The sequence below is a fragment of the Populus trichocarpa genome, chromosome 4 (genome assembly GCF_000002775.5).
Source record: "Populus trichocarpa isolate Nisqually-1 chromosome 4, P.trichocarpa_v4.1, whole genome shotgun sequence".
Classification (NCBI taxonomy): domain Eukaryota; kingdom Viridiplantae; phylum Streptophyta; class Magnoliopsida; order Malpighiales; family Salicaceae; genus Populus; species Populus trichocarpa.
In genome coordinates, this window is record NC_037288.2 from 1,518,118 (window position 1) to 1,543,877 (window position 25,760).

At 32.4% G+C, this 25,760-nt stretch overlaps 2 protein-coding genes across 4 annotated transcripts; both read right to left on the reverse strand.

The window, feature by feature from the left end:
- Positions 1 to 256: 256 nt before the first annotated feature.
- LOC18097403 (MYB-like transcription factor ETC1) lies at positions 257 to 1,353 on the reverse strand. The gene is made up of 3 exons (XM_006383878.3): positions 1,115 to 1,353; positions 845 to 929; positions 257 to 744 (listed from the first exon to the last, which is right to left on the reverse strand). The coding sequence occupies exons 1-3, from the start codon at positions 1,164 to 1,166 to the stop codon at positions 657 to 659; spliced, it is 225 nt and encodes a 74-aa protein (XP_006383940.1). The 5' UTR covers positions 1,167 to 1,353; the 3' UTR covers positions 257 to 656.
- A 9,561-nt stretch (positions 1,354 to 10,914) lies between these two features.
- On the reverse strand, positions 10,915 to 12,070 carry LOC7479088 (polyubiquitin 11). 3 transcript variants are annotated; one of them, XM_052452035.1, is made up of 2 exons: positions 11,925 to 12,070; positions 10,915 to 11,696 (listed from the first exon to the last, which is right to left on the reverse strand). In XM_052452035.1, exons 1-2 carry the CDS (start codon positions 11,970 to 11,972, stop codon positions 11,055 to 11,057), a joined length of 690 nt encoding a protein of 229 aa, XP_052307995.1. In that variant the 5' UTR covers positions 11,973 to 12,070; the 3' UTR covers positions 10,915 to 11,054. The 3 variants fall into 3 exon arrangements, with proteins under 3 accessions (XP_052307995.1, XP_052307996.1, XP_006383941.1); XM_052452036.1 differs by having other exon boundaries at positions 10,915 to 11,518; positions 11,747 to 12,068; XM_006383879.3 differs by having other exon boundaries at positions 10,915 to 12,068.
- Positions 12,071 to 25,760: the final 13,690 nt, after the last annotated feature.

A 25,760-nucleotide genomic window follows, 5' to 3' on the forward strand; every position in this document is an offset into this window, starting at 1 on the left:
TCATAAACAAAAAGCTGGAGAAGCTCTAGGTTTTGCCTTTGAGTTTGGGACGTTTCGAGCTAAAAAGCTCAAAAGCCAAAAGTTTGGAAACGGACCCCTAATCATTGCTTTCCCTGGTTCTGCATTGTTTTTATATTCCATGGTGATATTTTCCACGAGAAAATGACATGGTGGTTGCCTGTGGGCTCCAAACAGAGAAAATACTGAGCTAACCTTGATGCAAACAACATCAATAATAATGGCTCCAAACTTGAGAAAAGATAGGTTAGTAAGAGTAGGAAAACTCTGAAAAGGAGATCTTTTGGATAAGCACAGGGGACGAATAAAGTCTTGGCTGACAATTACATGGACACAAGAAATGGCCAACGAATCTCAAGCCACTTCTTGCAACAATATTTGGTACATGAAAACGTATTGGAGCACAAGAAATACATAGATTCGGAAAAGACAACAAGAAAAGCATAGAGACATGGGATATTCACAAGGAACATTATCCTCATTAATTTAAGGTATAGCAGCTAATAAATGATTGCAATAACCCTTCATGAAACACAGCACAGCTACAGAACCAGCTTAACCTTTCATCTTCTGCTCATGAATGACAAAAGCACAACTCGCTCTAGCAGAGGTAAAGTAAGAAAGCTTAAGCTATGCCTTCATTCACTCGTAGAGCATCTAGTGTTCCAATACTTCTCTATTTCCTCAGCTGTTCTTCCTGGAATCCTTCCAGCAATTAGAGACCACCTGATTATTAAGATTATTACAACTTGGGTGTTAGATATTTTGAATCTGAAGGCTAACAAAGTCATTGAAAATAGAAAAAACAAAAGGGAAACAGACAAACCTCTCTCCAACTAGATTAAACATCCTAATTATAAGCGTCTCCTCATCCTCAGAGAATTCAAGCTTTGATTCCTGACTTGTTTCCTCTGAACAAAACACCCCAAAACCAATAAACTCTACACCCTTTGGAGAACAAACGTTTCATACATAAAGCCGGAAGGCTAACAAACATAGGAGGGACGAAACTAATACCATGTAAAAACAAGCAATGTTTTTTACCAAGATGACGTGTAGATAAAGGAAAATGCCCATAAAAGCGAGTGTACAGTACCTCTAGAATCCACAGAAGTTTCATCAGAAGAAGAATGTTCAGTGTCAGCCATAGGGAATAAGAGTAAAGATACTGAAGGATCACAGAGTTACCAATAGGAATTTAGTGAAGAAACAACGGAGGTAAAGCTTTTGGACAATATTAAAGGCACTCGAGGACTAATATACTAATAGCAAAGGGTGTGAATTAAGACTGGTAGTTGTGCATAGAAGGACATATGCAGCACAACTGCTTTGATAGTTAGTAGGAGCTATGACTCATTCTTTCGCATTTAATTTTGGTGCCATGTAAACGAGGACCACATACAGAAGGCCAAACTAAGATAATCAAGGATCGATGCCCTCCTTTTCTTTTTCCCTTTTCCACACCTCATACTGTAGTATAATATTACCACGTCTTTCCATCTCAAAAATTCACATGGTTATTGGAGGAGATTGCTCATTACATTTGTTTAAATTCAAAGTAAAAGTGGGAAAACATTATGATGAACACACATCGACAAAATATGAAGGTTTTTTTTAGTGGTAATGAAAACTTTTATGATGTTTAAATTATAATTACTTGATATTTATAGCATAGAAAGGAAACAGATTTAAAAAGAAAAGAAAAAACCATACCCGATCCACCAAGAGTCATAAAATTAATCTTCTCTTTTATTAAAATATTATTTTTAAACTTTTCATTTCTTGTGTTTTTTCCCCTCGAAATTAATAATTATAACTTGAGCATTCGAAATTCAAAGTTAATATTTATGTTGTATTCTATATGGGGCTAGGCTTATAGATGACACGTATATACGTTCCATATATTCATGTAGTAGTTGAACTTTTGCAATCATGGGCAACTGTTATATACAAACATATCAACCTTGTAAACTCAAGGGCATGCATGTTCTTATCCAATTCTTGAAAATATTTATATCTATGTTGCTTCTCACATAGCTCCAAGGAAATCGATAGATTCGGGGTCGCTATTTAGAAACCAGCTGGACCATTATGGAATCTGTAGACACATGAACATCGTTTTGAATCCTATTCATGACAGCTAGCGAAGGTCTCTATCTAAATATTTATAGTGCTTCTGCTTCAACTCATTATTTTCACTGTTGAGCGTTCCATATTCTGTGATTAGCATGACTTTTAGGCCCCCCAGTGTCATGCTGAGATTTCTAGGCGTCATGATGATTCAGAAGAGCAAGAACAACCAGTTCTATACTTGCATGTAATTATTGAAATTACCAGCTACGTTCTTATAAGGCCTTTGGCCAGGAAAAAAAAGAGAATAAAATATGGATTTGGTAATTTGATGTAAGATGTTTTTTTAAATATGTTTTTTAATTGAAAATGTATTAGAATGATATTTTTTATATTTTTTTAATTTTTAATACCAGCATATTAAAACTATAAAAAATATCTAAAAACATTAAAAAAAAACTCTTTAAAAAGCTGAAATTACAGCAATACCAAATAGTCACTGCCTTTCTTTTATTGCCTTAAGAAGGACAATTAATGTAAATCCATTACATATTAGTGTGAGATTGAGGTTAATACAATTTCGCTATCAATCCATTTGCATATCGGCATGAGAAAGGAGGTTAATATCAGTAAAATGTTGATATCAGTAAGGTTATTAGATTTGGATTTCTTGTTAATCTAACAGTTTAATGTGCATAAACATTTTACCGATACCGATATTTAAGACTTAACTATTAGTAAAATATAATGTTTATCGTTAAATAATAAATCTAAACATCAGATTATTTTATCTGACAACAGTATACATATATATATATATATAATTGAATAAAAGAGGTAGTTGAGACATGTCGTGACCGCACTTCGGTAGTTGAAACCGCACTTCAGTCGTTGAAACCGCACTGCAGTAGTCGTACCGCAAATGGGACATCGCCTTGTCTGTGACCCAATTGAGCCCATCAAAGCCACACAAATCTTGGCTTGAATTCTGCTAAAATCCTATCAAATCACGTTCAACAAAAATATTTAGCAAACTAATGTAGCTAATGTTTTTTTTTTTTTTTTTAGTAAAATAGCATATTTTAATAGGTTGCGTTTTCCTCATCAGTGTATTTTATAAAGAAATTCTAGATTGTGTTGACGGGAATAATGCAATATGTTAAAGTGTACTTCTCTCCTAAATTTAATTTCTTCTGAGTTATGCTAGTTTCTATATATTTTTATTGATTGTGGTGTTTTTTCTTTTTTTAAAAAAAAAACTTATAAATCGTTTGAAGGAGACTTTTGATTCTCACGTGGAAGACTGGAAGAGAAGATGACAAAGCCAACAAATTCATTTGGCTGGCCACTAGCAAATGACAGATCATGGAACAACAACAGATCTCAGGAATTGTTGACTTTATTATTAAGCCACAAATACACTAAAAAGAGGGTGGTGAAATACAGTGATACAATCATCCTCTCACATTTCATACATATCATTATTTATTGGCCCGCCTGCACGGTGCATAACAGGCTGCAGACTGCCGTGTTGGCTTGTCCAGAGTCGATAAACTCAGCACGCGTGGGCTGTTTCCATGGCAGGCCTCATCTTTGCGGAACACAGCAGGCTACCACGCTGGCTCGTCCAGCTTTGACTGGCTCAGTGCGCGAGCTCGTCCACCATCAGCCACCAAGTTTTCTTACTTTATTCCTAAAATCTTCAATATGTTTCTCCTTGGCCAAAAAACTTTATTTGATTTCAATTTGGTTTTGACAAGTTCTATTTTCATTGTTCTTGAATTTTATATGATTTTTAGATTCCATGTTATCACATGTCCAAGATTTTAGAGATGATTCCGATGTTTAATGACGGGTCAAATTTTACATGCAAGAACTTTCAATCATTGTGAAACCTAAAATTTTAAAAATGATGACGTTGAAAAAAATTAACAACTTATTTTCAATGCGTAATGTTAAAGAGGTGCCTAAATCTACAGATTATTCTCTCAATTTCTATTTTTCTTTTTTGATATTTGGATCTATTTTTTGTTTTATTTTTTATTTAGATCTCAGACTTTATTTTTATATGTTCAAGCTCCTAGATCTTGAGAGAGAAAAGAAAAGATTATTGAAAAAAAAATGAGGAGAGAGAATATTCTCTGTTGACTGATTCTGACTATCAATTAATTCTATTTTAGTGTTTATGGCTTTGATTTTAATAGATAAACTTAGGCCCCGTTTGTTTGTAAGAAACTAGTTTTTTTTTTGGAAAGTAATTTCCTTGTAAAGTGAATTCTGAAAAGTAAATTATTTTTCAATGTTTGGTATTGTCATGGAAAATAAGTTGGAAAATATTTTCCAGTATTTGGTTATGTTATGGAAAATAAGTTGAAAAATAGCTTATTAATGTTTTATTTTTTTTCAAGTTTATTAAAATAATAAGGAACAAATCTTACAAATTAAAAAGTCGAATAAGAATGAAATTGAAAAAAAAAATCAAATAACTTCTCACATCATGATATAAATATCTTTATATGTATTTATCTTTTAGCTTTCTATTTAAGTCTTTAGTTAATGTTAATAATTATTTTTTATGATTTATTGATTTATATAATATTCAATTTATTTTACTAAACACAAAAAATCAATTTTTTAATTATCAATTAATTGTTTTTATAATTACAAAAATTGTGTTGACGAAGCATTATTCTCTTGCATGAAAGATTAACTTGGAATCTTAACCTCAATGATGTTTGAGAGTGTGGTTGCGATTGTTTTTTAAAGTATTTTTCCCTTATAAATGTATCAAAATAATATATTTTTTATTTTTTTAAAATTATTTTTGATATTAGCACATCAAAATGATTTAAAAACACCAAAAAAATATTAATTTGAAGCAAATAAAAAAATAAAATTTTTTTAATTTTTTTAAAAACATTTTTGAAACGTAAACAGGGTCGTACTTGACCGTAAAGAAACTAAAACTAAATGTTGTTTAATTTCATTGTAGATAAATCCTCTACAATAGACTAAAACTATATCAATTTAAAGCTTTTTTGGGGTGAAACTAAGCCGTTTTATAGAAATATTTATTGATTTTTTTTTCCTGCAAATCCTGGATAATGTTTCTCATTTTAATTCTTAAAGTTGTATATTTATATGAAATAGTCTTTGAACTTTATTGGTATTACAATAAGGTCCCTGAATGTAGAGGAAAGAGAGGAGGGAATGGTTTTTTTTAGTTTCTAACGTGTTTTAAGGTTTAAATAAGTTTTTACATGTTTTTATTATAATTTTAGCATTTTTTTAGATGAAAAAAGTGTAGAAATTAAGTACGACGAGCAACAAACAATGGGCCTCATTTTATCGTCGGAAGTTGTAGCACCGTCAACTGCAATTTCTAGACAGATGACACGTAACTCTACATGAAAGACCCATCGTTCGCCTCTTTTTTTAAGCATAAGGGCCACGCCACGCATATAGCCTAGGTGGCGTTTCACAATTTCTATGTTCTTTTTTGTTAGTTTTCCTTTTCTTTTCTCTACTCTTCTTTTTTCTATGTTTACTACATTCTCATTTTATTTATTTTTTCAATTTAAATTTTGTTCCAAATAATTAATGGTTGTTTTATATTTTTCAAACAACCTCATAAAAAGTAATGATTATTTTCATGACTTTGATTTTTTTGTTTATTTTTTTAAAAATTAGTATAACATATTATTATTAAATTTAGAAGGTAATTTCAAAATTAAATGATATAACATATTATTATTAATTATATTTTTTTTAACCTGGTCGAGACTACAAGATTAGGATCTGGGAAATTAAAATCTGAAATTAACGAAGTTAAGTTGGTTTTGACGGGATTTGGCAAGTTTTATATCTCAAGATTCTAAATCAGTAGTACATCAAATATCAATGTATGATTAATTTTTCTTGATTAATAGATGAAAAATTTATTAAGTGTATCATAGTTAATATATACCTTTTCTTTCAGGAAAATTATTTGAGGTTACGATTCTTATTTTAAATCCAAGAAATAATATTGAAAAACTGGCCCCAGAAAGCCTATTATTTATCAGAGGCTTAAAAACTAACCTGCTGACGGGCAATGTGAGAAGCTACTAGCCCGTCCTTTTATTGAATTCCATAACCTTGGACCATGCTTGCTTGTATCCGGCACATTAATTTTTATTCGGGCTAGCTATAAATCACAAAGCTATTTATTTTGATGAAACAAAGTCCACTACATATGCTAAACCATACGAAGGTGACAACCAGGTATTATGTCACAATCCCAGATTTTTCTGCTATCTTCAAGGTTATCATTGCCCATTTTTAATTTGATGATTCTAATATCAATTCCATACTCAAAATTAAGCATCTGCTTCAAGTCTGCAACTGTGTTATAATCATGGACAAATAGCTCATACTCTTTGATTATTCCACGCCGGTTTGGTCGTCCATGAACCAAGATTTTATAGCGGAGACTGAGAGTAGTATCATCAACAATTCCATAACTTAGCAATGTGTTGTGGTCATTTAGCATTGTCGAGCCATCCATAAAGAGTCTTTGGTTCGTAACCAGGAACCCCAGCTTCTCCTGAACTTGCACTTTCAGGTCAAAAACTGCTGCATCATCTTCTACTGTAAATTCGTGGTTTAAGCCTTCAAAATGAATGTTGATCTTCATTGTTCTGTCAAAAAGTAGTAAGCAAACGTTTGAGTAATCAAAACTAGCATAAATCTTATTGTTAAGTAATTACGATATGTAAATTGAAGACAGCAGACGCATGTAATAAGAAGGAAATAAAGGTATAATCATGTAATAATCAATAGACGCTGCTGAGAATTTTGAGATATATGCCTCTTAATTTTTTAGCCCAATCTTTTTCTTCAGTACTTTTTTCTGTTTAAACTGCATAATCATGATCATAAGATAATTCACCAAACAAGTAAGTGCTTAAAGGTGATGAACATACAAGTTAGTGCCATGATTAATATCATATATAATAGCCAAGTGTTTCACTGTTGCTAAATCAAAGCCCCATGTCACTAGCATCTGCTTCAAGCCCCCAATTGTATTATCCTTACGGACAACCAATCCACATTTCTAATGGGGCAGTCCAAATTCCTGTACAGTAATGTAATAATTAAGAAGAAATGGAAGTGTATATCACCATTGTTTTTAGCTGCTGAAATGTTGAGATATGAGCCTTTTCTTACATAATATGTGATACAAATAAGATTAAATGTTATTATTCCCTGTAAATTAATTATGTGCTATCATGGGATCGAGATGCATGTAAGGTTGTTTCAACATGATTTGAATGCTTAGTTTTCCAATATGGTAAGAAAAAAATGTGAATTTTCTTACAATCAAATTAATATGTTACTTGAACTAGATAGCTCGAAATTGACATGAACCAATTTCCCACTAACCTCGTGCCATTATTATTTTAAATTAAATGAATAATATGAAATAAATTCCATGCGAAAATTAATATTTAGCTAGGTACACTTCTGTGACATTAATTTACCCAATATTGTTGCTAAAATTTCATAGGACATTGATCATGGAGAAAGTTCTACTGTAATTTTCTTGTAATTGAGATTTCAATTGATTTCTAAGAAAGGATACAATAGGTGGAAATGATGGTGAAAGCCTTTTAATTAGGTAGAGGAAAAGCTTTCGTTAAGTTGATCAAGTATGGCTTGTTGAATACAATTAAGTGAAAAACAAAAAATAAGTTGAAAATAAATATAACAAATTTTTATAATTAAAAATATTAGAATTGAAATTAAATATAAATGAAAAAACTTCCATAAAATATTATATTTAGACTACTTGCTGCTATATTTTATTAGTTCTTAGCTACTAGCATAACACTATGCTTTATTTTTTCCTATAATCATAGCTAATAAGACATATACATTACCCATGATTTGCTTGATTTTGAGAAGCATACAATATACTGCCAGCAAAAACACCACAAATCCCTATTTGGATATGTCGCACGTGTGCGGCGATCATTCATGTGTGACAACAAGTTTATCGAGCTTTCTTCATATGAGAAGAGGGGTTGAAACCCCGAGTAATAAACTAGAGGGCTCGTGTGTAAGGATGTGCATCATACTTGAAAACATTTCTAAGTATACAGAGAGAAACTATGGAGGAACCATAGAAGGGTGAGGTGAGATATAAAAGACTTCATACTTAAAATATTTTTCTAAGAGGTTATAAGAAATTTATGGAGAAAAAGCTCATACTTAAAAAAAATTTTAAGTGGCTCGTGGAAACTCATGAAGGGTGAACCTATAATTTAAAAATATTCAAAAAGGTTGAAAGGAACCCTCCCGTATATTTAGAAAAAATTTTAAAGGACAAAGAGGAGCGAACCTATGGAGGGTGCTTCTATTATACAAGGAAAATCAAGTCTATCTTTTAGAGAGTGGTCGCACTAGAGTGTGGGGGGTATGTAACCTCTCTAGAATAACATGAGGCATGAAAGCCCTTGATTGAAGAAAGATATCACTTATGAGTGGGAGGTCTGTAGCCTTCTTGGTAGAGTGAGGGCTTGGAAGCCCCCTACTGTAGAATGATCAACGATGTGTGAGAGATATGTAACCTCTCTATGATGTCATGAGAGCCCTCCACTAGAGAGTAATGCTGGTCCGAGACTGCATTGAAGAGGCGGGAGATCAAAGATCAATCTTTGATGAATTGTTGAGAGACCTTTTAACATCACGTAGAGAATATGTTAGTTCGAGACTACATTGGAGAATGATGCCCATGCACTAGGTGTCCATGCACCCATGCAGGGTGCATGGGCTCAGGCTACTTACCCGAGCCTATGTTCCTGGTGCATGGGCTTAGGGTCCTTACCCGAGCCCATACTCCTTGAGAGTTGGGCTCGAGCTACCACACTTAAGCCCATGTTTCTTGGGTGTTTTTTTTAGATTTTTTTCCTATTTTAGAATATTTTTTGGGTTTATTTTAAGGATTTTTTGCATCCATTTTATTTAGATCTATCATTATGAAATCATCAGGTTAACATGCAATAAGAAGAAAATGAAAGCATCACCTTATTCTTTTGTTGCTGGAATTTTTGGTATGCCACCTAATTCTAATGCAAGGGGTGATTTTCTTAATGTCATTTGAATGCTTAATTTTCTAATATGATTCAAAAGATATGAATGCTTAATTTTCTAATATGGTTCAAAAGATGTGAATTAACTGTTCAATGTAGCTGAATTGATACAATAAAAAAAAGTCAAGATGATACAAATTAAACTAAAGTATTTCATATTGAGAGATTTAGAACAAAAGTTTTAGCCACTACTTTATTTTTATACAAGAGAGATTTTCTCCTCACCACAAACAAAGTCCAACCTGCATGTCACCTCCTTCTCTCTATCTATCCAAAACTAAGCAAAGATAAATTTCAGGGTTTCTCTTATTTTTGTATAATTAAAAAGTTCTTGTTAGGAGCTCAAATGATAAAAAATAGGGTAACAAAGTAGGAATTTAATCATCATGTATGAAACTTTTTTGTCCATAAAAACACTACTTTTAATTGAATTAAAATGAAACTAAAGCATATAAGTTTTTGTCCTTCTCCTTCTCCTCGAAAGACTACTTAGTTTCATGACTATATATATATATATATCAATTTCTTGTTGATCCCCTTACATTATAGCTACATTACAATCAAATACCCCAGTATTTAATTTATCATCAATTTTGTAAAATATGATCTAATTTTATTAATTAAAAAAATTAAAATAACATGATCAACTTTAACATAGTAAAAAACACATACCTTTTTTCTTTTTAAAAAAACAAACTACAATTTGATCCTTATAGTTTTTACTTTTTAATTTTTTCCCTGTTTTTTATGGTTTTACTTTTTAATAACAAAAAAGTTTGTTCTGTTAGGTTTAAATTTGAGTTTTTGGATAGATTTAAATGTTTTTTTGTGATTGTAAATTGATTTATTTTATGTTTTCATGATATAAAATAGTTAAAAATAAATTTTTACAACCCTGAAAAACAACCAACTAATACCGTGCCATCTGCTGGGTTTTTTTTTTTTGGATATATATATATATATATATATATATATATATATATATATATATATATATATATATATATATATATATAAAACGGACAACTTGTCATCAGTCAATTCGAAAAATAAAAAAAATTAAAATTAAAACCAACCAATTGCATGCATTAGTCTTCAAGGCCCATGCGTGCTTGCCTTGTGTTTCTTGGGTGAAGGCCATGTTTTTCTTGGGGGAGGGTAGCTAGCCCTAGGCTAGAAAGCCTGGCTCACGCATAATTGGTCTTTTCTAGATTTTTCTTTCTTTTTTAATATTTTACAAAAATAACATTTTAAAATCAACTTATTAGGATTGTAATGAGAATAAAATATTCACTTTTTTTTTATTAATTTTTAATTTTTACTTTTTACTTTTTATACAATCTTCTTAACTATATTTTTTTAGATTTCTTGTATAAAAATATCAATTAATGATTTTTAATTTTTAATTTTTAATTAAAACTTGTTTTCAATAAGTTTTTGTTTAAAAATTATTTCTCATAAAAAATAAAAAATTGGGATTTTAATTAAATATATACATTTTAAAAAATCTATGGCTGCATTGACACTAACTAAAATTTCAACATACAGTGTTTTTCAAATTATTTTTTAAATATTTTAATATACTGATATTAAAAATAAAAAATATAATTATAATATGTTTACAAACAATTTCTTTCTTAATTACTTGCAAACTTTGAATCATTAGAGATATCCTCGAGCATTAAACCATACATTTTGGATTTTATTAGCCACACAGCATAACATCTTAATCTTTATTTGATGATGGTAAAACAACATCCATAGGGCCTCACATGGGCTAACCACACACTAACATTTTGGAAACCAGAAACCATAAACAGAGCAAGAAAGCCTTCAGAAGCCACCACGGAGACGCAAGACAAGGTGAAGGGTCGACTCTTTCTGGATATTATAATCCGCCAAGGTTCTTCCATCCTCCAACTGCTTCCCGGCAAAGATCAGACGCTGTTGATCCGGTGGGATTCCCTCCTTGTCCTGGATTTTTGCCTTGACGTTGTCAATGGTGTCGCTGCTCTCCACCTCCAGTGTAATCGTCTTCCCTGTCAAGGTCTTCACAAAAATCTGCATACCCCCTCGGAGACGGAGGACAAGGTGAAGGGTAGACTCTTTTTGGATATTGTAGTCAGCCAGAGTCCGGCCATCTTCGAGCTGCTTTCCGGCAAAGATCAAGCGTTGTTGATCAGGTGGGATGCCCTCCTTGTCTTGAATCTTGGCCTTGACGTTGTCGATGGTGTCGCTGCTCTCTACCTCTAGAGTAATGGTCTTCCCTGTCAAGGTCTTCACAAAAATCTGCATACCTCCACGGAGACGGAGGACAAGGTGGAGGGTGCTCTCCTTCTGAATATTATAATCGGCCAAAGTCCGACCATCTTCGAGCTGTTTCCCGGCAAATATCAAACGTTGTTGATCCGGTGGGATGCCCTCCTTATCTTGAATCTTGGCCTTGACGTTGTCGATGGTGTCGCTGCTCTCCACCTCAAGGGTTATGGTCTTCCCTGTCAAGGTCTTAACAAATATCTGCATACCTCCACGGAGACGGAGGACAAGGTGGAGGGTGCTCTCTTTCTGAATATTGTAATCGGCCAAAGTCCGACCATCTTCGAGCTGTTTCCCGGCGAAGATCAAACGTTGTTGATCCGGTGGGATGCCCTCCTTGTCTTGAATCTTGGCTTTGACGTTGTCGATGGTGTCGCTGCTCTCCACCTCAAGGGTTATAGTCTTGCCGGTCAAAGTTTTCACGAAGATCTGCATCTTTTTTTTTTTCTAGATTTTATCGGACGGACAGATAAGAGTGAGCTTTAAGAACTTGAGGAAAAGAAATGTCTGGTAACGTTTGTGTGAGAGTAAGGGAAAGGGGAACGACTTTTATAGAGAGGAAGCCGAGTCTGTTACGGCAAAGGAGAGGCTGTGACGTGGAGAACCAATGAGACTCTGACGTGTGTGCACTTTACGTGTCGTATGGTTGTGGTTGCTTAGTTGACACGGTAAGGTTAGGATAGTTGCCTGTTCAAGGATATGGATTTTTTTTGACGGGGATATGGATTTTGTTTTACGGTGTTAGGTGGCTGTTCTGTATTTGGTCTCGTTTGCGAGATGGGGACGTGGGGGTACAGGTTGTGGGATGGTTAACGGAGTTAAGGAGTGACGGTGATGGGTAGATATAGGCCTTTTTTTGGAACTTTCTGGAAGTTATTTAATGGGTTGGGCTTAGTTGGGCTTGCAATTGTTTTGTTACTTAGTTGTAATTGGGCCTTTTCTTGATACTTCGTGCTAGGGCCTAGCAACACTTGGGAAAAATCGGAATGAAAGTGGGAGCAATGGAAATATTAAAAGAAAAAAAATATTTTTTTAATTATTTTAAAAATACATCTGGTACATTTAAAAAATATATATATTTTTTAAATACTAACAAAAAAGAAAGAAAGATGAATTTTCTTCGTGGGCTTGGACATAGTAAAATTAAAAGGAACAAAAATAAGCTTCAATAATCCATTTGCCTCCATCATAAAATTTAACGTGAAGAATTGAAAGTTATCATAAAGCGATGATGTTGCAAATATGACAGTTTTATAGAGATAAACATGGAAATTACTCTCTCAGAATTTATACGCGATTACATCTTCCTTTTATAGGTTCAGAAATTACATTTTACATACCACTAGTTAGAACTAGTAGGTGACCAGTGATAAAAACTTGGAATTAAGAGGTTTGCTTCTCCTGTAGTTTCAGATTCGAGCCCTATGATTGCTAATATGATAGTCACTAGAGGGTTACATGGTCGTTAACTTCAGGGCCCGTGGAATTAGTCGAGGTGCATGCAAGCTGACCCGAACACTCACGTTAATAATAATAATAAAAAAATTATAATAGTTTACATATTGATCTGAGTATGTGAAATATCAGTCAACAATGAAGTTTTAAAAAATTATATGACTAAAGAGTGTTTATAAATTAAATATTATAACTTCATCATCATCGAATTAAAAAAGAAGAAGCCACCACCCTTACCCTTTCCTCCTCACCAAAATCCAACCACATAAACCTAACAAACACACAGCACAACACTCTCTTCTATTTATGATCCTTTGTCGTAAATAGAGAGGTCTTTAAGCATGTCTCTAAACTGGAATTCAATAGAGGCAAATCACAAAACAATAACATAAAATCCAAAAACAAGGATTTAATACATAGTCTAATGGCTGGCCGATTAAGTAGATAGTCACAAAGAAATTTAAATGTCCAACCACCATGCATCACACCCTCACCCATCTATCTTCTAGTTAAACAAATGATCCCGACAATAAACAATCCGGCCGGCCCTAACATTAAACAATATATAATCTTAGTATGTACAGTGTAATTTTTGAGTTTTGGTTAGATTGGGAAGGGAGGAGAGGAAGAGAAAGATGGATTGATAATATAGGAGGGCATTTTCTTCTTTTCATCAAAATTTAAATCTTACATTGACATGCTATGTAAAGTATAATTTGTAAAATTACAGGAAAAAAAGTGTAAATATGTGTAAGTCTTGGAAGGTTCAGAGTAATTTCCTATAATATGCATGGTACTTTTAAAAAATATTTTTAACTTAAAAATATATCAAAATGATTTTTTTTAGATTTTTATTTTATTTTTTTAATCAGCATATTAAAATCATAAAAAAAAATACTAAAAAAATATTAATTTGCTGCTCTTTTCAAACAAAACACATTTTTAAAATATCAATTTCGAACACAAAAACAAATGATGTATTACTTTCAAGTTTATGCTAGAACAATATATCATCTTTCCAAAATAATAGAGTGAAAATCTTATTTTATATCAATATAACCCTTACACATTTTAAAAATGCTATTTATTAAATATTTTTTCTTATGATCAAGAGATAAATTCACCACCCAACAGGTGATTAATTAATTACATTTCAAAAGCGTATAATATACTTGTATCACGAAGATTATAAGCCCCAATTTTAGTACTATCATGAAGATTATTATTCCACATGCTGGAGAGCCCTAGTTTCATATGTGTAAACTCCACGCCATACTTTATAGAAAGCATCTCCTTCAAGAATCCAATGGTATTTTCCTTATGGACTGATATTGGAAATTGTGGGTCGGGTTTTCCATCTTTATGATCTTGCTTTACCACATGGATTGAAATACCAAATAACTCTCGAAGAACGATTTTAGCATTATCTCCAATGTGGTAACTTCGCAATGTTTTTCCATGATTCTGGAGTATAAATCCTTCAAACTCTAGCTCTTGTGCCAATGGCTGGAGGCTAAGCTTATCACGGAGTCGATGCTTGAGGCCCAAAACGGTCGCATTCTCTTCAACCTCCACTTCAAGCTCTTTATCATTAAAAGAAATCGTCACCTGCATGGTCTGCAAAAATACATGCCTGATTAAGCAAGCAAGTTAAATATATAGCTAGCATAGTCTAGGGAAAAAGATATATCAAATGATCAGATGCATGCATTAATCAAGAAGAAAAATGGAAATATCACCTTAATTATTAGTTTTCAGTTGCTGAAATTCTGTGGTATGTGCTACCTACTTCTGAGATGATGAAAATGGATTAGTATTTTCTTTTTAAATAGAATGGCTGTGCCATGAGGATGCAAGGGTAGTTAGTGCATGTGGTTTTGGTGCTTTTCTAATATATATATATATGGTATATATAAAGGATGTGAAGGGATTGTTAACTTCCTTGTATCATGTAATTTGATTTATTTCTTATTCTAGACAACATGAAATTATATCTCACGGCGCCAATGTCATTTTAGTTTTGGAGTATGAAAAACATTCCATGACATAGTTACCATACCTCATGGCTACCTTGCTACTAGAATTTATTTTTTTATACAAAAATATATATAATAAAATTATATTATATCTTGAGATCTTACATAACAATTAAAATTTTTAAGTTGAGTGATTTTTTGATATGATATTAGAATCTCGCGAGTTCAAATTTAATCACTCATACTTTAACGTGAGCTCGTGTGAAGATTTTTGTTAAAAAATAATATAAATTATATATTAAAAACATCTTTAACTTTTGAAAACATCTTTAACTTATGATATTATTATGAAAGTTGTAGTTTTCGATTGTATAATTACAACCAAAAAATTATCAGATTTTTTCATATATGATTATAACTTGATTCTTTTTTATTTTTCACCACAAATAAATAATTTTTTTTTGTCTAAAATATCCTTTCTTTTTAATCAAAACTTTCAATCTTACCTACTATATATTAAAAATGCATTTAAAATGATAATTTAATTTTAATATATTCAGTAAGGTTGATATTTGGATTGCTCTAGTATTAATAACAAATAATCTGAAGTCTCCTGTTGTACTGCACAAGATTGATATTGATATTTGGATTGCTCTAGTGTTAATAATCAGCATCTGAGAATAAATATCTGTATTTTAGGTGTCATCCCTTCACTCTGGATGCCCTGGGTCTTGAAAGAGTGCATCGACAACTTCATGGTGGATGCAATTCACCTATTCCACTATTCATGGACAGTTGGCAGTTGCAGCACTTTCTACTAAAACCTTTTTTTTCATTGCAATTCACCTGCTCCACTAAGCATGACAATCTTGACTCTAATTCTTACGCAACTTTCCATAGTCAAAGTATTTCACTTGTTTTTTTTTTTTGGAGAAGTTCAAATCCAAAACTTCAATATATTACCCATTCTTAAGTGGAGGTTTAAAATTCCTCTCCCAAATATTTTCCGTTACACACCAATAATGGAGGTTCAAAATTTATCTACCTGTATCACTTTCATTACAGGATATTTATGAAACTTAAGCATTTGAATGGACAGATTGGCCAAACTAAGAAGGCTTGAGCTTTCCATTTCTTCTATTTTGAGAAATGAACAAGGAGTAAACAACTCCTATTCTTTTTTTTTTTAATTTAAATTAATATAGTAAACTAATTTTATTGCATTCAAAAAAGGAAGATCAGACAACACCTGCATACATCCTTGCTGCTGGTGAGTTTTTTTTCCTACTAGCTAGTCATACAATATACGATCGTGTTGTTATTTTTCCGAATATATGTCATAAATTCACCACACAGCTCCTTAATTTTCTGAAACATAGAGGGTAGTGTCTGCATCAAGTCCTACATAATAGATGGCACAATTATCTGTAGGTTCAGAGCCCGGTAAGTCAAGCAATTCGAATCTCATATTTGTCATGTCAATGCCATGTTTCGTCTGGAGTATCAACCTCAGGTCCCCGAATGTATTACCCTTGTGAACAAAGAGGGTATAGGGAAGGTGAAAGGTTATTCCAATTTTAGTCCGCGCGACCATGCAAGTAATAAAATACATATCTAGGACAGTGATATGAGAGTGACTAGGAATTTGATAACTTCGCAATGTCCTGTTACTCTGCAGGATCACCCCATTGAGCTGTAGCTGTGGGAACCGAAGGCCTAGGGTTTGACGAATTTGGATTTTGAGGTCCTCAACGGTTGCATTATCTTCAACCTCCATGCTAAAGACTCCATCGATTTCAATCCTGACCTGCATGGTGATCTGCAAAAAATATTGGCTAATTAAGCAAGAAAATTAAGTGCTTGAAACAATAAGAAATTGAATCGTTGTCACCTTAGATAATTTTTGGCTGCCCCAAGTTTTTAGGTTTATGTATGTGTGCCAGTACTTAATTCTGAGATAATACGTACGACGAGAGAATTACAATAAGTTATTTTCTTATGAACTGTAATTATCATGCCATGAGGATGTTGGGGTGGTTCCGATTTGATTTGAATGCTTTGCTGATCTGGTAGAAAATATGCAAATTGTGATTGTTAAATAACTTACATGCAAATTAATTTGTTAAATGTACTGAAATTAAATTTCTGAGTATGAGATATATTTTATATGTAACAATCAATAATTTCTTGCAAGGGGAATTTGTGGTAACTTGATTTCTCTTGTGATTAATTTCTCTCCGTTGATTCTCATTAAGATATATTTTAATATTGTCAACTAAGCTTTTCTTCTTTGTTTCCCTTTAGTATATAGTCCAAACGATCGATGTTGCACAGATTGAGCACTTGTTAGGATGCAAATGGAGTGAATTAGATCAGATTGTAGTATTGACCTGAACTTTTTATCTTTATTCTGAAAACAATTTTGTGCAACGAGGTTATCCGAACTAAACAATGTTATCCATTTCAAGTAAATTGTTAATTAATTAATAGTAAAAGTGAGAAAAAACTTCATAATTCAAAATGTAGATTATAAACTCTTTTAAATGAATAAATATTTATATAATGTTATTTTCTTATAAGAACTTATATAATTATTGTGTGTTATTTTCTTAAGAAATTTATATAATTATTGTGTATTTGAAAAAAAGACATTGTAAATATCTATTGATTTAATAAATATATATTCATCAAACTTATATATTATTATTCTTTGTAATTTATAAGTATAGAAACTTATAAGACACTACAAATGCTATTGAGATACAAAAAAATATGTATTGATATATATAATTTAATTTAATTTTGTAATATTGATTTTAAATGTATAACACCAAGAGTCTAAAATCTTATTAGATGCATGCTTCACGATGTAGAAATTGTTTTTTATAATTTCTTAAGTTTATGAACTAACTGGTTATTCATTTTTTATGTTCTTTTTCTTATAAATATATTAATTTAAGAATTGTTATTTTTAATTTCTTCAATCCAACAATTAAATATACTTGAAGAAATTACAATTATAGTAGCTCAAATTACTGTAAAAACCACAATTGTTTTTATTTTATTGATCATTTAAAACTCTCAGGCCCATTTTGTGAAAAAGAAATTAAGGGAAAGACCTTGCACAAGCATCCATGCTGCCTTCTATTTCTACAATAATCTTAATTATGACAAACCGTCAAAGACAGCATATCTCTGCTAACCTTCAAAGACATACTACAGTACTTCCAGCAAAAATGTCATAATCCCCAATTTTAACATCATCCATAAGATAATTACTCATAAGATTTGGCAGTGAGTGTGTCCACTCGACAGGTTAAGAGGACGAAAAACACTAATACCATACATCTCCCGAACAAGGATTTTATCATAATTATCGATTTGATAACATTGCATTGTGTTTTCATCTTGCATTTCTAAGCCATTAAACTCCAGTTGTTGCTTCTCCACAGGTAATTCTCTGCCAAACGAAGAATAAATTCGATTTTTAACTTCCAGGACGGTCTCATCGTCTCCAACAATCATATCGTACTCCTTTGCATTAATGTAAACAATCTTGATTATATGCATGGTCTGCAAAAAAAATCAAACATTGGAGCATCTCCATTAGCTTAGAGTTTATATGAAATAACATATGGCTAATTAATTAAGCAGTAAAATACCAGAATATTCAGAGAGAACTTAAATGCATGCAATATATGAAGAGCTAGATTATCACGTTAATTAGTTTCTGGATAATGAAATTTTGAGATATTTTCTTGGAAATTCGGAGATACTATGCATAGAGAAACAAAAATCAAGTGTTTGCTATATATATTTCAACTATAGGATCATGCCATGCGGATGTAAGGCTAATTTCAATGTGATTTGAATGCCTTCATGGGATGTGGCAGAAAACATGTGATTTTCTTTTTATGAAAAGAAAGTATGTGAATTGTTAAATAAATGAACTCTATGCTAAGTAATTTAATTACTAACCGTACTAAACAACATGATATTAACATGAAACCAAGCTCCCATTCATGAACATTTAGTTTTGCATAATGTTAGAAATTACACGAGGAAGCCACCATAACCCAAGACATTGAAATATTGGCTATAGTTATTAAAACTAACTCGGACTGATCGGATGCAAGATCCAGGTTTGGGTTTAATTAACAAATTAATTTAAATTGATTTAGATTAATAATTTATTTTTTAAAAAAGTGATAAAACAATGTTATTTTTTAAAAGTTAGCCTATGTCTTGATAATCAGCTCGTGAACTCACCAGGTCAAGTCATATTTAATAAGGATGAGCAAAAAAATTAAAAAACCGATTAAACCGAGAAAACTAGAAAAAAACTGAAAAAACTGAATAAACCGAGAAAACTGAAAAAAAACTGAAAAAACCGAATAAACCGAGAAAACTAGAAAAAAACTGAAAAAACCGAACCGTGAAAAAAAACTGATTAAACCGATTATAATTTTGAAAAAACCGACCGGTTCGATTTTGGTTTTATAAGCCTGAAACAGAAAAAATCAAACCGAAAAAAAACCGAGCCAAACCGGAAAAACCGGTTTTTTCCCCAAAATAATTGAACGTAACCGAACCGAAACCGGTCGGTTTGAACCGGTTTTGGTTTCTTTTTTTAAAAAAAAACCGGTTTTGATTACTTTTTTTAATAAAAACCAAACCGAACCGAAAATAATCACCTTTAATATTTAATAAAAGTGTTATACATTTGTCCAGCCCATAAACTTTTCTCTTCAGTTAAGAGACTAGCTTCATGTTTTGGTTCAATCATCTATACTCATTCTTTCGTGAGAGTAATCACATGGCAGATCACCTGACTGCATAAATTATCTAATTTTGCTGTTTGGATATGAATCAGCTAGATGATCTGCAGGTCCTCTGTATTCCTCTGCAGTTTGCGGTCTTTGGGGAAATAATATGTTTCTCAGGCAGGTCCGATTCAGTTAGATTTTGCTTGCAAAACTCTTGTTACTGTCTTTATGTGTAGTCAGCTGGCTTATGAATGGAAGGATCAGAAATGTAATCGCTTCAGAATCTCTGCCATGAATAGTATCTTATCGCGAACCTTTGCCAGAGTTGCCCTGCAAAAAGCTTGTTCACGACCACATGCTGAAAGGTGGAAAGAAACGCCCTTGATTGGTGTGATAGAAAGAAATATGTTTCTCTGGGGGAGGATCTCAAGCAGTAAGTACTTAGTAGAGGTGATCCGAGCTTTGTCTGCTCTTTGTCCTGTTCTTGCATTCATCGTAGCAGGCTACGTTGTTCATAGCTTTCCTGGAGCTTGGTTTTCCTCCAGTTTAGACAGCTTATTGTTTTCGTCTTTCTATTCTGTGTGATGTTATGTTAGGCTTTCTTGTGATGGCCGAACAAACTTATGTTCTAATTAATTATATCAGCTCCTTTCAAAAAAAAAAAAAAAAGGGAAATTGAAATCATCATGTTTTGTAATTTTTGAAGAATATATATGGATCTTGTGCATGACCTTAAATTTCAGCTAGTAGTGTCAGAATTCTTCTAATTTTCAGATAGTAAACAGATGTGTTAATTTATTTGTACTATTAATTGATAATTATCTCAAAACAACTAAATAATGCAAAAGGGGACTTATAATTTTCGAGAACTAGTTTTGGGATTAAATTAATAAAAAAAAACAAAGAAAAGAATAAAAGTGTTAAACTTATTTTATTGCATTCAATAAGAAAGACAAGGCACATGCATGCATGCATCCATGCTGCTAGCTGGTGCGTTTTATTCATTCTAACTAGTCACACAAGATTATATTGTTGTGCTTTTTTATTTTTCCGATGATATATCATAAATTCACCTCACTGCTCCTTATATTTTAGAAACATAGACAGGACAGCCAGCGTCGACCTTTACACGATGGAGGGGACAAAGATCCGGAGGTTCAAAAGAAGGGATCTCAACTTTCGGATAGAATTTCCTATTTGTCATGTCAATGCCATATGCCTTGTGGAGCAAATACTTCAGATCCGCAAATGTATTATGCCTATGAACCACTAGGTTATAGGGAGCTGTTAAGGTAACTCCATTTATAGTATCTGAAACCCAGCAAACAATTGAATACATCTCTTGGACAATGATACAAGAATTATTAGGAATTTGATAGCTACACAATGTTTTCTGATCGTCCAGTAACCCCCCATTATACACCAGCCGTGGCCGCATGAGCCCTAGAGTTTGCTTAATTTGATTTTTCAGGTCCCCAACAGTTGCAGAGTCATCAACCTGCATATTAAAGACTCCGTCGAATTCAATCTTTACCTGCATGATGATCTGCCATAGATATTAAACATTGTAAATATATATCGGCTTAAAACTTATCATGAAATAAAATGAATGGCTGATTAAGCAAGTTAATTATATCCATTAAACAGTAAGAAATTGAATCGAGTCACCTTAGTTAATTTTAGCTGCTAAGAATTTGATATTGGTGCATGCCACTTAGTAATTTTGAGATAATACCTACACAAAGAGAATTACAATAAGCTATTTTCTTATAAACTGTAAAGATCATGCCATGAGGATGCTACGGTAGTTTCGGTTTGATTTGAATGCTCCTCTGTTCTGGTAAAAAAATATGCCGATTATGATTGTTGAATAACTTATAATTAAATAAATTCCATGAGGGAAGCAAATATCACACATTTACGGAAAATGAATGATACGAATAATAATTTATGTCATTTGAATGACGTCTCCATCGCTGATTCGGCAGTTTGATCGAAGAACCAGTGACCCGCAACCTCTATTGAAAAATTATGATGTGTTCATCTTCACTCCTACCGGAACACATCATAATGGAGTTCAATTTGCTTTCTTCCTTCCTACCGGAACACCTTCAAATATTGTTGGGTTCGCTATTGAGATCAAAGACATGATCAAGACAGGAGTGCCCCTTAAGATTGCTGGCATTGCTGCTCTGTCTTTTCTCCTGCCTACACTAGGTAAGATTAATCATTTCTTTCAGGGTTTTTCTTTTCTTTTTTGAACTCTTCTTGGAATGCTAAAATGGATGTTATTGCAGGAGCTTATGTTTTTGGGACAAATGGAGAAGTTCAATAGCTGCAAACTGTCACATAGAGTTAAATTTTTCATATCTACTCCTGCGTAGAGAAAATATAACATGATTAACTTTAAGTAATTCTATATCATTTTTTATTTTTTTGGTTTTATGATTATGTGGTATTTTTAAACTGTGATTTAATTCATCTCTTTGATGGAATAAAACATATATAATTTAAACTGTATTAGAAAATTCTTAAAAAATTTACCTTTTCATAATGCAGTGAGAAACTTCAGTCTTCGGAGATTGAACATGCAACCTTTATTATTACTAGTATGATAAAAATAATAAAAACTAAATAAAAGAACAAATCCCTTGTGCTTGGGCTTGGGCCAAGGGCAAGGGAAAGAAACTACCCCAGAGTCTGGGCCAATCCCAAGCGCTGGGAAGAAACATCACTGCCATGGCCTAAAGCATTCTAGCCCTGGCCAGCACAAGCGCTTGAGCAGGCTCAAGCATATCCCGGCATAAAGAATCTTTTTTTTAGAGGTGATTATTTCCGGTTCGGTTCAGGTTTTATAAAAAAAATAACCAAAACTGGATTAAAAAAATAAAACCGGTTCAAACCGATTGGTTTCGATTCGGTTATTTTGGGGAAAAACAGGTTCAAACCGGTATGGTTCGGTTTTTTCCGGTTTGGGTTCGGTTCGGTTCAGTTTTTTCGGTTTCAGACTTATAAAATCAAAACTGAACCGGTCGATTTTTTCAAAATTCTAATTGGTTGAATCGATTTTTTTCGCAGTTTGATTTTTTCAGTTATTTTTTTTTCAGTTTTCTCGGTTTAATCGGTTTTTCGGTTTTTTTACTCACCCCTACTCCTCTCCTAACCATTCTCAAATTGGGTCTCACACGCTACCTTACACGTAAAATAATATAGAAAATATACAAATTCTTATCATTCAAAAAAACATTTTCCATAATTCATGGTCAGATACTCAAGACTGACACGTTCATCTCTAATACTTGCTCTAGATGCACATCTCTAATGTTTTTTTGTTTTTTTGAGTTTTCAAGAGTTACATGCATATTAATTTTCTATGCAAAGCAGGTATAATTCTCTTGCCCATGGTTATTTTTTGCTCACACTTCTTCATCAATGATGCATGCAAACATAACAAGAGCAATGGCAGAGCCAACTTCTCAACCTACATTACCACTCTTGACGCTACACAACCGAAGTTTATGAATAGCTTGATCATATTATTAGAGAGCCAAAATCAGTTTTTAATATTTAATTACTCGTTTAAGGTCGAAGCTTCATGTGATTTATGTTAGACACTGATTTTTCTGAAACTAATTATTGTTGAATTTTCTTATAAAGTTAATTACAATTAAGGGAAGAGTGATACAATACTATAAAATAAAATATTATACAATTTTCTAATCACCATAATCACCCACACCCTGACCTCATAATCACCATCATTTTATATCATTCTATTATTTTTTACATTATTAAACATTGTAAAATATTTTATGCGAAACTAATATCTCCCTAATTATTGATAATTTATGATAGTTTATTAATTAATATGAAATCATTGTTGAAGTACTGCCAAATAATTTAGGTTTTTGTAATCAGATGATTATCTAACATAATATATAAACCACTCCATCAATGAAATTATGAGCATGCGAGTTTGCAAGCTCTTGACTTTGTTGTGGTAGATTAATTTTCTTATGTGCGTTCGGGAGTTTTGGTGCAAGAATACGTACCATGAGGTCCTGATATGCTGCTTAGGGAAATGATAAGATCAGTACTAAAGTTTTTATTTATTTTATTATTGAAAAATCATTGTTACATTGTTGCTATTATATTGGATTCACACACAAACTCAAATTGAACAGACACTTGTATCCTCCTTCGAACAAATTAGTGTTCAAATTTGGTGAAGCTCAGCCTAATTAATGGCGGTCGACCTAAGTAGCCTTAAGGCTTCTTCTTCTTTTCTTTTTTTTCATTTCATTTGAGAAATGAACTAAAAGAGTAAAAAATGTTAGACATTACTTGAGAAAGCCACCATACCCCAATGACATTGAACTACTGGCCATACTTATTAAAAAAACTGACCTAGGGTATAACATAGTGTTAGTTTCAGGTCATGAATATGTTGTGTTAATCCGGTTTAATTTAAATAAATAATTTTAAAAAATAAAAATAATATTATTACTTTTTATAGTCAACATACATCTTGAAACGAGTTGATTATTTTAACTCTAGGTTGATTTTTTGATAAACAGTTTAGAACGAGTCAATCTCAAATAAACTCAACGAGTCAATATCAACGAAGACTAATAAAAGTGTAATTAGCATCATTGCAAACATTTGTCCAGCCCACAAATTTTATTGATTTACAGAGGAAGAGTGATTAACAATGCAAAACTTATAGATCAATGGTATTAGAATTTGATTGATTTGGAAGAATATTATATGGCATGGTAAGTATGAAAAGAAGTTAACAGGCCTCTAAATCAGCGTTAGCTCTAAAGATTATCAGTAAAAAACACGGAAATTGAACTCATCAAGTTTTGTAAATTTTGAAGAATATATATGTATTTTGAAGAATATATAATTTCCGAGAACTAGTTTTGGAATTAAATTAATAAAAAAGAAAAGAAAAGAAAAGAATAAAAATACTAAGTTATTTTATTGCATTCAATAAGAAAGACAAGGCACACAGGATTATATTGTTGTGCTTTTTATTTTTCTATGAGATATCATAAATTCACCTCACTACTCCTTATTTTTCAAAAAACATAGACAGGACAGCCAGCGTCGACCTTTACTCGATGGAGGGGACAAAGATCCGGAGGATCAAAAGAAGTGATCTCAGCATTCAAATTGAATTTCCTATCTGTCATGTCGATGCCATATGCCTTGTGGAGCAAATACTTCAGATCCGCAAATGTATTATGCCTATGAACCACTAGGTTATAGGGAGCTGTTAAGGTAACTCCATTTATAGTATCTGAAACCCAGCAAACAATTGAATACATCTCTTGGACAATGATACAAGAATTATTAGGAATTTGATAGCTATACAATGTGTTCTGATCCTGCAGTAGCCCCCCATTATAAACCAGCCGTGGCCGCATGAGCCCTAGAGTTTGCCGGATTTGATTTTTCAGGTCCCGAACGGTTGCAAGGTCATCAACCTGCATGTTAAAGACCCCATCGAATTCAATCTTGACCTGCATGATGATCTGCCAAAGATACTAACACATTTAAACATTGTAAATATATATCAGCTTAAAACCTATCATGAAATAAAATGAATGGCTGATTAAGCAAGAAAATTAGATGCATTAAATAGTAAGAAATTGAATCGAGTCACCTTTCTTAGTTTTAGCTGCTGAGAATTTGATATCAGTGCATGCCACTTAGTTTTGAGATAATACCTACACAGAGAGAATTACAGTAAGCTATTTTCTTATAAACTGTAAAGATCATGCCATGAGGATGCTTGGTTAGTTTCGGTTTGATTTGAATGCTTTTCTGTTCTGTTAAAAAGATATGCAAATTATGATTGTTGAATAACTTATAATTAAATAAATTCCATGAGGGAAGCAAATATCACACACTTGCGGAAAATTTTATGATGTTAAGACAGTAACTTAGGGCAAGAGGGTCCTCATAATCATTGGGCAGTATTAGCCCAATACTAAACACAACGGGATGTTGGCTTGTCC

What these genes read in the sequence shown, in the direction of transcription:
- LOC18097403 (XM_006383878.3), bottom strand. Translation starts at nt 1,166, where the DNA reads ATGGCTGACACTGAACATTCTTCTTCTGATGAAACTTCTGTGGATTCT. An exon ending in AACTTCTGTGGATTCTAGAG is followed by an intron (nt 930 to 1,114) that starts GTACTGTACACT and finishes TGTTTTGTTCAG; the next exon opens with AGGAAACAAGTCAGGAATCA. An exon ending in TTTAATCTAGTTGGAGAGAG is followed by an intron (nt 745 to 844) that starts GTTTGTCTGTTT and finishes CTTAATAATCAG; the next exon opens with GTGGTCTCTAATTGCTGGAA.
- LOC7479088 (XM_006383879.3), bottom strand. Translation starts at nt 11,972, where the DNA reads ATGCAGATCTTCGTGAAAACTTTGACCGGCAAGACTATAACCCTTGAG.